General features: G+C 38.0%; 1 protein-coding gene across 3 annotated transcripts in view; it reads left to right on the top strand.

The window, feature by feature from the left end:
* The window catches only part of SLC25A17 (solute carrier family 25 member 17), a 58,153-nt gene that overhangs the window by 16,121 nt on the left and 29,524 nt on the right, over positions 1 to 12,508 (top strand). For 2 of the 3 annotated variants that reach the window (XM_059937039.1, XM_059937037.1), the window contains exons 2-4: positions 5,200 to 5,260; positions 8,039 to 8,105; positions 9,469 to 9,620. In XM_059937039.1, the coding sequence (XP_059793022.1) occupies positions 5,200 to 5,260; positions 8,039 to 8,105; positions 9,469 to 9,620 (280 nt within the window). Of the gene's footprint in view, positions 1 to 1,941; positions 2,047 to 5,199; positions 5,261 to 8,038; positions 8,106 to 9,468; positions 9,621 to 12,508 lie in introns of all 3 variants that reach the window. The other variant, XM_059937038.1, reaches the window with a different exon arrangement.

Below are 12,508 nucleotides of genomic sequence, written 5' to 3'. Positions count from 1 at the left end.
GAAAAAAATATTTGCTTTTTCGTCATTTCAAAACTAAAACTAACACGTACTTATTGTTTACAAATAATAATTATACAGAGATGCATCACAAGAGAAATGGAAGCCACCTTTAATTCCTTCCTCTCCTTGTATAGTCCCTGTTAAGAATTTCCCGGATTTTGTGTGTGTATGTGTGTGTTTGTATTGTGTATACTTTTACAATTAGAAGAGAAAAATGAAAAGTCACTTATATCTTGATTGCAAAAAGGTTGAGAACTGAGGTAGAACAGTGAACGGTAGAACTTGGAGTTGAAGAGAGCTAGGTTCTAACTCCGCCTCTGCTACTCTGGCTTTAGGCAGACCTCTTAACTACCCTGGCCAAGACTTCTCAGTTCACAGGGGAAGGGTCTGCACTGCTAGGTGATCTCTGAAGGCTTTTCCAGCTCCAGGTGTCAGTGCGGTGCAGGAATTCATTTGCTTTCCCAGCTCCAAATAGTTAAATGCCAGAAGGGGATGGTAGAATGTTGTGACTAAAAATGTTTGGTTTTGGTGAGATACAAGATGGTTGTTTCTCTGGAAATAGAGTCTTTCAAATTGTAATTGTTGTCAACAATAGAACTCCCACTCAGAAGGTTAGAATTCTGTGGGACTCAAAATAATGGGTTGATTTGTGTGCCTCTCTGGCACAACAGTATTGTACCTTGTTACCTTCTCAGTATTTTTTGCCTTCTAATTTTATGTAAGTGAACAGGCAGTCCTAGGGAAAAAAAAACAACACTCAGTATTTATGAAAAGAGGAATTTAATTCAAATTCTGAAAAATCATATGATTGTATAGCTTAGCATAAGACTTGCATATATAATAAATATTTTCCTTCAGGTAACAGCTGCTTACGAAAACAGTCATCTATCTGTGTGTTTGCTTGGTCAGGAGACAAATATAGCAAATCCCCAGTGTACAGAATAGCTATGTTCTAAATTTACCTTTAGCATTTGCAGTACACTTTCTCATAGATATTAAGTTTATTTGTAGGTGGATACAGTCATACATTTATTAACAAGTTCAGGGCTTATGCTATGCCAGGCTCTCTGCTGGGTTTCCAGACTAATCCATAAAAAAAACAGTTTTTTTTGACACATAAAATAGGTCCCATATTACTATATTGCCTTTACTTTAAAGCTGATTTTTAGTTCTATATTAGTAAATTTTTAAGTTTTAATTACAACAGTGGTTAAGTGTGTGGACTCTGGAGCCAGACGGACTACGTTCAAATACTGATTCTGCCACCTGCAAAGTGTATGACTTGAGAAAAGTTGCAAAACCTCTTATTATCTTTTTCCTCATCTATAAAATGGAGAGAATAATAGTATTTAGCTCATATGGTTGTTGTGAGGATTCAGTTTTTTTTAAATTGAGATGTAACTCACATAACAAAATTAACCATTTTAAATTGTACAGTTCAGTGGTATTTAGTCTATTCACAATGTTGTGCAACCATTACCTCTATCTCATTCCAAACCATTTTGAATAGATAAACAAAATGTCATATTATACATACAAGGGAATTTTACTCGGCCATAAAAAAGAAAGAACTGATACATACAAAGTGGATAAACTTTGAAAACACTGTGCTGAGTGAAAGAAGCCAGACACAAGAGGTCACATCTTGCACGATTGTTTTTATATGAAATGTCCAGAATATGTACATCTATAGAGACAGAAAGCAGATTAGTGGTTGTCAGGGCTGAGCGGAGGGGGAAGTGGGGCATGCCTGCTTAACAGGTACAGGGTTGTCTTCGTGGTGATGAAAATATTCTGGAACATGATACAGGTGGTGGTTACACAATATTATGAATGTACTAAATGTCACTGAATGGTATACTTTCAAGTGGTCGATTTTATGTTATGGGAATTCCACTTCAATTAAAAAAATAATAATAACAAAGCCCCTTGATCACTTAGACTCGCAAAAAAAATCCTCGCAATGAACACCAAGGAGCCTGCTTAACCCTATGGGTTTCTACTCTTCTTTGTGGCCCCAAGGAGGTTCAGCTAATCATTTAAAGGGTATGTGTTATATTTTATTTTTTAATTTTTAAAATATTTTATACTTTAGTTAACAGTTCTAGGTATTTTGTAGTGTGTGGTCTATGCCAGCGTATTGCTGGCAGTGGAAACCCCCATTTCACCCTTACATCTTTAACTCTCACATTTAAACTTAGGTTTTTTTTGCCAAAACCTGGAATAAATTCATGTGTGTATGTGTATATCCTCTTCTTAAATAGGGTAAAACTAGTAAGCTTTTTATTTCCTTGCCACTGCGCGCCCCTCCCCCTGCCTGTACTTGTTTACTGCCGCCGGCTTCCAGGAATTGTGGTGTAAAGGTGGCATGGGTTCTGGCAAGATGTGACAGTGGCTAGGTCTGAGCGTTTCTGCCCACCTCAGGCAAGTTCAGGTTTCCATATTCACAGTCACTGCCTGGGATGGGGCCTGCCTGGCTGTGGTGGTCACGGTGCCAGCTAGTCAACCGGAAAGTCACCCCAGAGCGCCCTTCTGCTTCCCTGGGCTAGGCCCCACCATTTGCAGTAATCCTGTTTTATTAGTTTTCTATTGCTGTTGTAACAAGTTACCAGATTGAATGGTTTAAAACAACACAAGTTTAATATCCGTAGGTCCGTAGGTCAGAAGTCTGATGCACAGCTCACTGAACTAAAATTAAGGTGTCAACCGGGTCATGTTCCTTTCTGGAGGCTCTTAGGAGAAAATCCATTTCCTTGCTTTTTCTGGCTTCTAGAGGCTGCCCACATTCCTTGGCTAGTGGCCCCTTTGTCCATCTTAAAGCCAGCCATGATGGGTTGAGTCCTCCATTGCCTCACTCCCACGTACTCTTCCACTTTTTATTTTATTTATTTTGGCTACGTTGGGTCTTGGTTGCTGTGCGAGGGCTTTCTCTAGTGGCAGCGAGCGGGGGCTACTCTTCATTGCGGTGCGCGGGCTTCTTCTTGTGGTGGCTTCACGTTGAAGAGCACGGGCTCTAGGTGCGCGGGTTCAGTAGTTGTGGCTCGTGGGCTCTAGAGCGCAGGTTCAGCAGTTGTGGCACACGGGCTTAGTTGCTCCGCGGCATGTGGGATCTTCCCAGACCAGGGCTCGAACCCGTGCCCCCTACATTGGCAGGCGGATTCTTAACCACTGCGCCACCAGGGAAGACCTACTCTTCCACTTTTAAGGACCCTTATGATTACGTTGGGCCCACTCAGAAAATCCAGACTAAACTCCCTATTTTAAGATCAGCCAATTAGCAGCCTGCCATGTAATGTAACATGTTCACAAGTACTGTGGTTTAGAATGTGTTCATCTTTCAGGGGGCCATTATTCTGCCTGCCATAGCTATCTTCTGTGCATTTCGGTCTGTGATTTCTTCTTTCAGAACAGCCTCACTCTGCTATTCTTTTAATTTCTGATCCACCATTCAGACCCCTTTTGTTTTTCTGTACAACACTTTTATATATAAATCTTCTCTCTCATAATTAGTGATTGGAATGGGGAGGAGGCAATGGTAGGTTTTCAGTTCACCATCTGGATCCAGTCTTTCCAGTACTAATACATTTTTAAGTGTTTTTTATTTTTACAGATTTGAGTTTTTTATGCTAGTCCTTGAGGAGGGAGGTAATAGACTTTTGAGCTCTTTGGACAGACTGTTCTCTTTATCTTGGTGTAAAATGTACTTTAAGGTTTCAAGGTAGATAGGGCAGGGTCTTCTAAGTTAGGAAACTTCAGGTGTCTATTTAAAGCTGACAGGGAAGAGGGATGGAGGTGATCCAATTGTTTGAAAAAGTAGTTTCCAGGCAGGACTTTTCTGCATAGATGTGCTAGTACCACGTGATAGGAAGTAAAGGCCTTAATAACCTTGATAAGCGTTCTCCAGCTTTCCAGCCCCCATTTTTCTTGGAAATTGCCTGTAAGGTGAGCAAGGATGCTGGAAGAATAGGTTTGTAGACTGTAAACCTTTACAGATCCAGTGTTTCTTGAAATATTAAGTATTATCTGGTTCTTACTAGGAAAGATCATTTATGTGGGAGCCATCTAAATTGTATAAATAACTGAAAGTAGAGTGAATTTAATAAACATTTATTTAAGAATCTATGGTATACAAAGAGATAAATGGATATTCTTACAATCCGGTGGAAGAGTTAGGTTTCACTGCAATATGAGTGCTCTAAGAGACATATAAACAAGTGCTGTGGGAACACAGAGGAACCTGATGGGTAGGGGTGGTAACATTTAATTTGAGTCTCAAAGAGTAACTAATAGGGGACAATACAGTGTTCTCCCTTGTCAAACAGGCTGATCTATTTAAATAGATAAGAGACCTAGCACATTTTTGTTCTTATCTGTAAAGTTGACCTAGTTTCCCATTGTTATCATGATAAAAATATGTATGTTACTGTTATTATATCAGTAGCTTAAAACTTGACCTTATGCCTGAGAATATATACCACTGGGCCTGCATCTAGGTTGAGAACCATAAACCCACCTGGAGATATCATGCATATAATTTTATCCCTAACTGTATACTTGTGGTTTTTATCTGTCATAGGGCCTTATGAATGAAAAGACTGGTTGTTGGCTTCTTTTTTTTTTCCAGTGATAATTTTTGTCATGTTATCTTGGATAAATTATTTATAGAATTTTTAGCAAAGATATTGTCCCTCTTTTTTAAGATACAAGCAAACAGAACTATTTTAAAGAACAATATGATTCTTAAACCCCTTTTACTTTGTGGTGAATATATTGATTAAGCAGAGAGTATAGAAATACATATCTGTTTGATCACTAGGTTTTTTGGTTTCTGGGAGTATCAGAGGAGAGCATAGGAGCAGTAACTGACAAGTAAAAGGTTAAAAATCCATTTACCTGCTGTCTTTGACATGTGTCCTAGGTTGTAAATCCCTAAGTTTGTCATCTCCAGGGACCCACTACATTTTCTTTTTCAATATCAGAGAGAAAGAGATTTCTTCTGGAAAATTGAATATGTCTGTTCAAGTATGTAACTACAGAAGTTTGAACACTAATGATCCCAATAGATAAAAATATTCTGTATATTTGTTCACTGAAAATTTGATCTGATCCATTGATAATAATGAACTTTTGTTCATTTAAAAGTTGTGGCTCATTATTTTTGTGATACTGTAATGGCTAAAGGCTTTTCAAACTTTTCAGGGAAGCATGACAGCAATGACAGTATTTTTTCCCTTGGATACAGCTCGACTTCGACTTCAAGGTAAGTATCTTATTGTCATCATATTCCTGTTCCTTTGGTATCAGGAAGCAAACATACTTCTCTACTAAGTTCTAAGTTAACATAGGATTTTCCGTTTCATTAGAAATCTGTTGTCCATTTTCACTAACTTTAAATACTTTTATTTTTGATGTTTGTGAATGAGTCATAGCCTCAGCCATTTTCTAATCTGAGAGACCTGAGTGGGCTTGCATTAGTAATTTTGAATCATTACAGTTCATTCTAATAAACAATATGACTTTTGAAAGGCACAATGTAGAGATTTTTTTTTTTTTACTGGGGGTAGTTTTTCTGGAAAGAGAACGGAGAATAGGAAACATGGTGGAGCCAAATGCCATTGTCACTGCTCATGTAGGCACGTAGTCCTAGTCTCCCTCTTTCACTTTATAGGGCTATGCGACTTTCTGTAACTCCTGCTTGTTCTTTCCTCAGTATTTTTCAACTTGAAATTATAAACCTATGCCAGAACTTACATGAAGAGATAAGAGTAAGATTAGCTTTGAATAAACTAATTCCTATATTAAAATCCTTCATGACTACTATTTTTAATTAATTTTAGAGATTTTGGAAAGGTAATAATTTTATATGACTCCAAAACCAAAATACATAAAAAGATAGGCAGTACAGTGAAAAATCTCACTCTAGACTGTCTCCTTTTCTCTCCCCTGTAGATAATGTCTTTATTAGTCTCTCAAAGAGCCCTGAGAGTTTCTTTATGTAGAAAAACAAGCAAATAATATATATTCTCAATTTCCTCTCTTTATTACTCAAAAAGCATACTTTTCACACTGTTCCATATCTTGCATTTTTCACTTAACAGCATTTTTAAAATATCTTTATTGGAGTATAATTGCTTTACAATGGTGTGTTAGTTTCTGCTATACAACAAAGTGAATCAGCTATATGTATACATATATCCCCATATCCCCTCCCTGTTGAGACTCCCTCCCACCCTCCCTATCCCACCCCTCTAGGTGGTCACAAAGCATCAAGCTGATCTCCCTGTGCTATGCAGCAGCTTCCCACCAGCCATCCATTTTGCATTTGGTAGTGTATATATGTCAACGCTACTCTCTCACTTCGTCCCAGCTTCCCCTTCCTCCCCATGTCCTCAAGTCCGTTCTCTACGTCTGGGTCTTTATTCCTGCCCTGCCACTAGGTTCATCAGTACCGTTTTTTTAGATTCCATATATGTGTGTTAGCATACGGTATTTGTTTTTCTTTTTCTGACTTACTTCACTCTATATAACAGACTCTAGGTCCATCCACCTCATCACAAATGACTCTATTTTGTTCCTTTTTATGGCCGAGTAATATTCCATTGTATATATATGCCACACCTTTATCCATTCATCTGTCGATGGACATTTAGTTTGTTTCCATGTCCTGGCTACTGTAAATAGTGCTGCAATGAATATTGTGGTACATGTATCTTTTTGAATTATGGTTTTGTCAGGGTATATGCCCAGTAGTGGAATTGCTGGGTCATGTGGCAGTTCTATTTTTAGTTTTTTAAGGAACCTCTATACTGTTCTCCATAGTGGCTGTATCAATTTACATTCCCACCAACAGTGCAGGAGGGTTCCCTTTTCTCCACACCCTCTCCAGCATTTATTGTTTCTAGATTTTTTTAAAAAAAAATTTAATTAATTAATTTATTTATTTTTGGCTGCGTTGGGTCTTCATTGCTGCATGCAGGCTTTCTCTAGTTGTGGCAAGCGGGGGCTACTCTTCGTTGCGGCGCATGGGCTTCTCATTGTGGTGACTTCTCGTTGCAGAGCACGGGCTCTAGGTGCACAGGCTTCAGTGGTTGTGGCACGCAGGCTCAGTAGTTGTGGCTCGTGGGCTTAGTTGCTCCACAACATGTGGGGTCTTCCTGGACCAGGGCTCGAACCCGCGTCCCCTGCATTGGCAGGCGGATTCTTAACCACTGTGCCACCAGGGAAGTCCCCATATGCTAATTTGTTTCTGTAAGTTCTATGGGATAAATTCCCAGAAGTGGGATTGTTTGATCAAAGGGCAAATGTTTGTAATTTTGATAGTTATTGTTAGATTGCCTTGTACAGGGGTTTCCTAATTTGCCATCCCATGAGCCATACAGGTACCAATTTTAATTCTTAAGAAATCGGTTCATTTTCCTATTTTTATGTTCTCAAGATAGTCTTCAGATATGGGTAAGAAATTTGAAGTTAATTAAGGTAGGTTTTGTTTTCATTTAGAATGCCAAAAGCAGAGTTCCCATCTTTTTGAGACCTTTTTTTTAGATTAGGGAACAGAGCATAGGGTTAAAACTTTGCAAACTTGAATTTTAATCCCGGCTCTGCTGCCAACTACATGTGTCCTTCACAGCTTTGTGTCTGTAACCTCTTCTCTGAAAGGGAAATAGTAATTTATTTCCTCTCTACTTTATAAGATATTAAGATAAAAAGGAGAATATATAACTTTGAAAAAAAACTAGAGAGCCCTATGAAATGTAAGAAATAAATTTCTCCTGTTACATCTTTTACTTTGGAAATTAGGTATTGAATTAAAACGCTTTATGGTTCATGAATAACAGATGAAACCATGGAATCAATAGTAGGGAATTTAGCACATGGGAATACAGGAGGATCATTGAGTTTTGAGGCAAACTAGGGAGCTCAAAGAATAGGGTGAGAGATTGCTCAGGTGAGGTAAATGGCATTTCAGTGAAACTTGCTGATACTGAAGATAACAATTCTCAAAGGATTTAGTTTAAACATGTACTCTTTGATCTTGTAGTTGATGAGAAAAGAAAGTCCAAAACGACACACATGGTGCTCCTGGAGATCATTAAAGAAGAAGGCCTGTGAGTACTACCTTGTTCATCTTTGTTAGGTAGAGCAGCTTATTAGGAGATTCCTGGGCGTCCATCCTACTTACACTCACTTTCTATCCATTCCCAAAGCCTCACAGTGTTGTGAATTTGTAATTGCCTGACTCGTAAGTAGATACATAGTTGTTTTCATTTCCTTAAAGTTCTGTGGTTGGCCATTTTGTTTCTCGATCATGGAGTCTTACATGAAACCAATGAACAATAAACTGAAAAAGGTAATAGTTGTTTAGCTCATTCCTATCAGATGCATTCAGACCTGTGTACCTTTTTAATAAAAACTTTTTATTTGGAAATAATTTCAAATTTACAAAAAGTTGCAAAACTAAAATAGTACAAAGAATACCAGTATGTGCTTTAACCAGATTGACCTGTTGTTAACACTCTTCCGTTTGTGCTCATGCTTTCTCCCTCCCTTCCCCACTCCCTCTTCCTTTCTTTACTACACAGACACATACACACACCACACACAGACTTTTTTCAGAATTAATTTGAGAGTACATTACATACCATACATCAAAGCCCCTTACCCCTATGACTGACATTTTCAAAGATGTGGACCTTCTCCCCTTATTTTTCCTTAAATAAAATTTTTCTCACTTTAAGTTTGCCTCATGTTTCTTCATGATTAGATTGAGTCTTTGCATTCTTGGCCAGAATAATGTATAGGTGAAATTGTGTCCTCCTCAGGATGTCACATTGGAGTCACGTATTGTCCACTTGCCCTTCATTGGTTAATTATGATTTCTTAGATTCAAGTTAGCACTGAATAATTTTATTTTTCCTCTTGCAACTATAAGCAGTCTATGAGGAAATACTTAATTTAGTATCATACAGACTCAGAAATTCAATAGTTTACAATTAATTACTTAATTATTTTGGTGCTCAAATTGTCCCAGGTGTGGCCAGTGTGAGCTCCTTCAGTCTGATTCCTGTGCCCTTATAACATGCCCCCATCACTTCTTTTTTTTTGCACTTCTATATTTACTTCATTTTAAATGTTCTAGCCCTGTAATAAAATGTGAATGATGCTATATTAACTAACAGCCATGAGGAAATTGTCTTTAATTTTATATAGTAATTTACTAAAGCAAATTGAGGGGGGAAATCAGTAAATCAGTCATAGAATGTATGTTGTTTCTTTGGTATCATTAATGCTAGAAAAGATTTCTTGGTTTGGGCATCCTCAGAATGTAGAATATGTGTACAGTTTGGGGTACATTGTAGTGTAGGAGTGAACTTTGAGAATATGTGAATGATGATCAGCCTTTTCTAGGACTCTCATTTCTAGTGCCTTTTGTTCAGCATTTTTACTTTGCTTATTATGTTCTTCCCCTAGCCTGGCACCATATCGAGGGTGGTTTCCAGTTATCTCCAGTCTCTGCTGCTCCAATTTTGTCTATTTCTACACTTTTAATAGCCTCAAAGCAGTCTGGGTCAGAGGTCAACATTCTACTACTGGAAAAGATCTGGTAGTTGGATTTGTTGCAGGTAACTAAGTTTTCTGAATATAAGATATTTTTATATTTTATTGTTTATATTGTGGTCCATATACCCCCTGAGAGGTTATTTTAACACAAAGTAATGCTACAAAGAATGTAATGAGTTTTCTGACTTGACTCTGTGTGTGTGTAGTAAAAATGCATAACATAAAATTTACCATCTTAACAATTTTTAAGTGTACATTTCAGTAGTAGGTTTACTTACATTATTGTGAAACGGATCTCCAGAACATTTTCATTTTATAAATGAGAAGTTCTGTACCCACTAAATAACAACTCCCCTTTCCACCCTCCCCCCCAGCTCCTGGTAACCACAATTCTACTTTCTGTTTCTATGAATGTGACTACTTTAGATGCCTCATATAAGTGGAATCATGCAGTATTTATCTTTTTGTGACTGGTTTATTTCATTCAACATAATATGTACTCAAGGTTCATTCATATTGTAGGATGTAACAGGATTTCCTTGTTGTTTAAGGGTGAATAATATTCTGTTGTATGTATATACCACATTTTGTTTATCCATTCATCTGTTGAAGGACATTTGAGTTGTTTCAAGCTCCTGGTTACTGTGAATAGTTGCTGCTATGAACATGGGTTGTATGAATAGCTCTTTGAGTCCCTGCTTTCAATTCTTTTTGGATATATTCCTAGAAGTGAGATTGCTGGATCATATGGTGGTTCTTTTTTTAATTTTGAGAGGAACTACCATACTGTTTTCCGCACTGGTTGCACTATTTCAAAGTTCCACCAGCAGTTGGTTCCAGGTTCTCCACATCCTTACCAACACTTGTTATCTTCTGTTTTTTCTATAGTAGCCATCCTAATGAGGGCGAAGTGATAGTTCACTGTGGTTTTGATTTGCATTTCTCTGACGATTAGTGATGTTGAGCATCTTTTCCTATGATGTTGAGCATCTTTGGAGAAATGTCTATTCAAATCTTTTGCCCATTTTTTGAGTTATTTGATTTTTTGTTGTTGTTGAACTATAAGGTTTTTTTTTTTTTAATTTTATTTATTTATTTATTTATTTTTGGCTGTGTTGGGTCTTCGTTTCTGTGCGAGGGCTTTCTCTAGTTGCGGCAAGCGGGGGCCACTCTTCATCGCGGTGCACGGGCCTCTCTTGTTGCGGAGCACAGGCTCCAGACGCGCAGGCTCAGTAATTGTGGCTCACGGGCCTAGTTGCTCCGCGGCATGTGGGATCTTCCCAGACCAGGGCTCGAATCCGTGTCCCCTGCATTGGCAGGCAGATTCTCAACCACTGCGCCACCAGGGAAGCCCTATAAGTATTCTTTATGTATTCTGGATATTAGCCCCTTACCAGATATATGATTTGCACATATTTTCTCCCATTCTGTAGGTTGCCTTTCACTCTGTTGATATGTCCTTTAATGCTCAAAAGTTTTTAAGTTTGATATTGTGCCATTTGCATATTTTTCCTTTTTTTGCCTGTGCTTTTGGTGTCATGTCCAAGAAATCATGCTGAGTTTAATGCCATGAAAGCTTTTCTCCTATGTTTTCAACTAGGAGTTGTATAGTTTACGTCTTTAATCCATTTAGAGTTAATTTCTGTGTGTGATGTAAGATAAGGATCCAACTTCATTCTTTTGTATGTGGAAATCCAATTTTCCTAATACCATTTGTTGATGTGACTAGACTGTCCTTTCCCCCTCTGAATGGTCTTGGCACCCTTGTGAAGATCAGTTGACCATATACACAAAGTTTTATTTTTGAGCTGACTTCGCTTATTTTTATCCTCTTAATCCAGAGAGGAGGGTCAGTTATCCCTGTTTAGCAGCCTGTACCCAGAATTTATGGACATAAGGTCTCTTTTTTTAAAAAATGAAAATTACAGTACCTTTCCTGCTTCCTTTCTGGGGTTTTTTTTTAGGTTTTTTTTGTTTGTCTGTTTTGTTTTTTTGGACTGAGGATTGCATGCAATGTTTAACATGAACAGGACTGGCTGCGTAATTTTCAGGGTCCAGTATAAAATGAAAATGCAGGACTCCTTGTTCACAGTTTATTAAGCATTTCAAGATGGTTGACACTAAAGCAGTAAACCAAGCACAAGACAGGTTACAGAGTCATGAAGCCCTCCGTGAGTGTGAAAGCATTGTCAGATGTGACAAAGAGTTTTTAGTGCACAGCCCAGTGTAGTCAGTATCACCATAGTCGTTAATACCTTAGGGGTTCATAGGGGAAAGGTCACTTTTGGCTGGGAGGTATCTCCTTATAGGAAGCAGTGCCTCTTGAGCTGAGCCTTGGCAGAATTAGTAACACTTGGAGATAAGTGGCGACGGTTTCTGGATGGAGAGAATGGTAGCAAACTGAGAGAATACAGGACCACATTTAGAACAGTGAGTTCTATAATTTTATGAGTGAGTGAAGTGAGTGTAGGAACATGAGCAATAAAGTTGGAGAGTTGAATAGGAGCCCAATTTTAGAAAGCTTTGGATCCTTGTCATCTGAGACTTCAGAAGCACTAAGGAGCCATTAACCTGATATTGTGAATATTTAGTTACTGTCTGTCTCAACTTAGTGGAATATGAGCAGGTATCTTTATCTATATATGGTATATCAAAGATATATATAAGATGCAGAGCAGTATCTTATATATACTTTATATATATAAGATATAGGGGCTTCCTTGGTGGTCCAGGGGTTAGGACTCCGTGCTTCCAGTGCAGGGGGCACAGGTTCAATCCCTGGTCAGGGAACTAAGATCCCGCATGCCGCGCGGTGTGGCCAAAAAAAAAAAGAAAGTTAAAGAAATATATTACATCTATTAGACAATATATATTACATTTATAAATATATCTCTATATATAAGATAACGAATACATATGATACCTGCTTTTGTGGCATATGTATATATAT

This window comes from Balaenoptera ricei, chromosome 10 (assembly GCF_028023285.1).
Source record: "Balaenoptera ricei isolate mBalRic1 chromosome 10, mBalRic1.hap2, whole genome shotgun sequence".
NCBI lineage: Eukaryota > Metazoa > Chordata > Mammalia > Artiodactyla > Balaenopteridae > Balaenoptera > Balaenoptera ricei.
The sequence above is the reverse complement of the archived record's forward strand: the minus strand, read 5'-3'. Positions and strand labels throughout refer to the sequence as shown.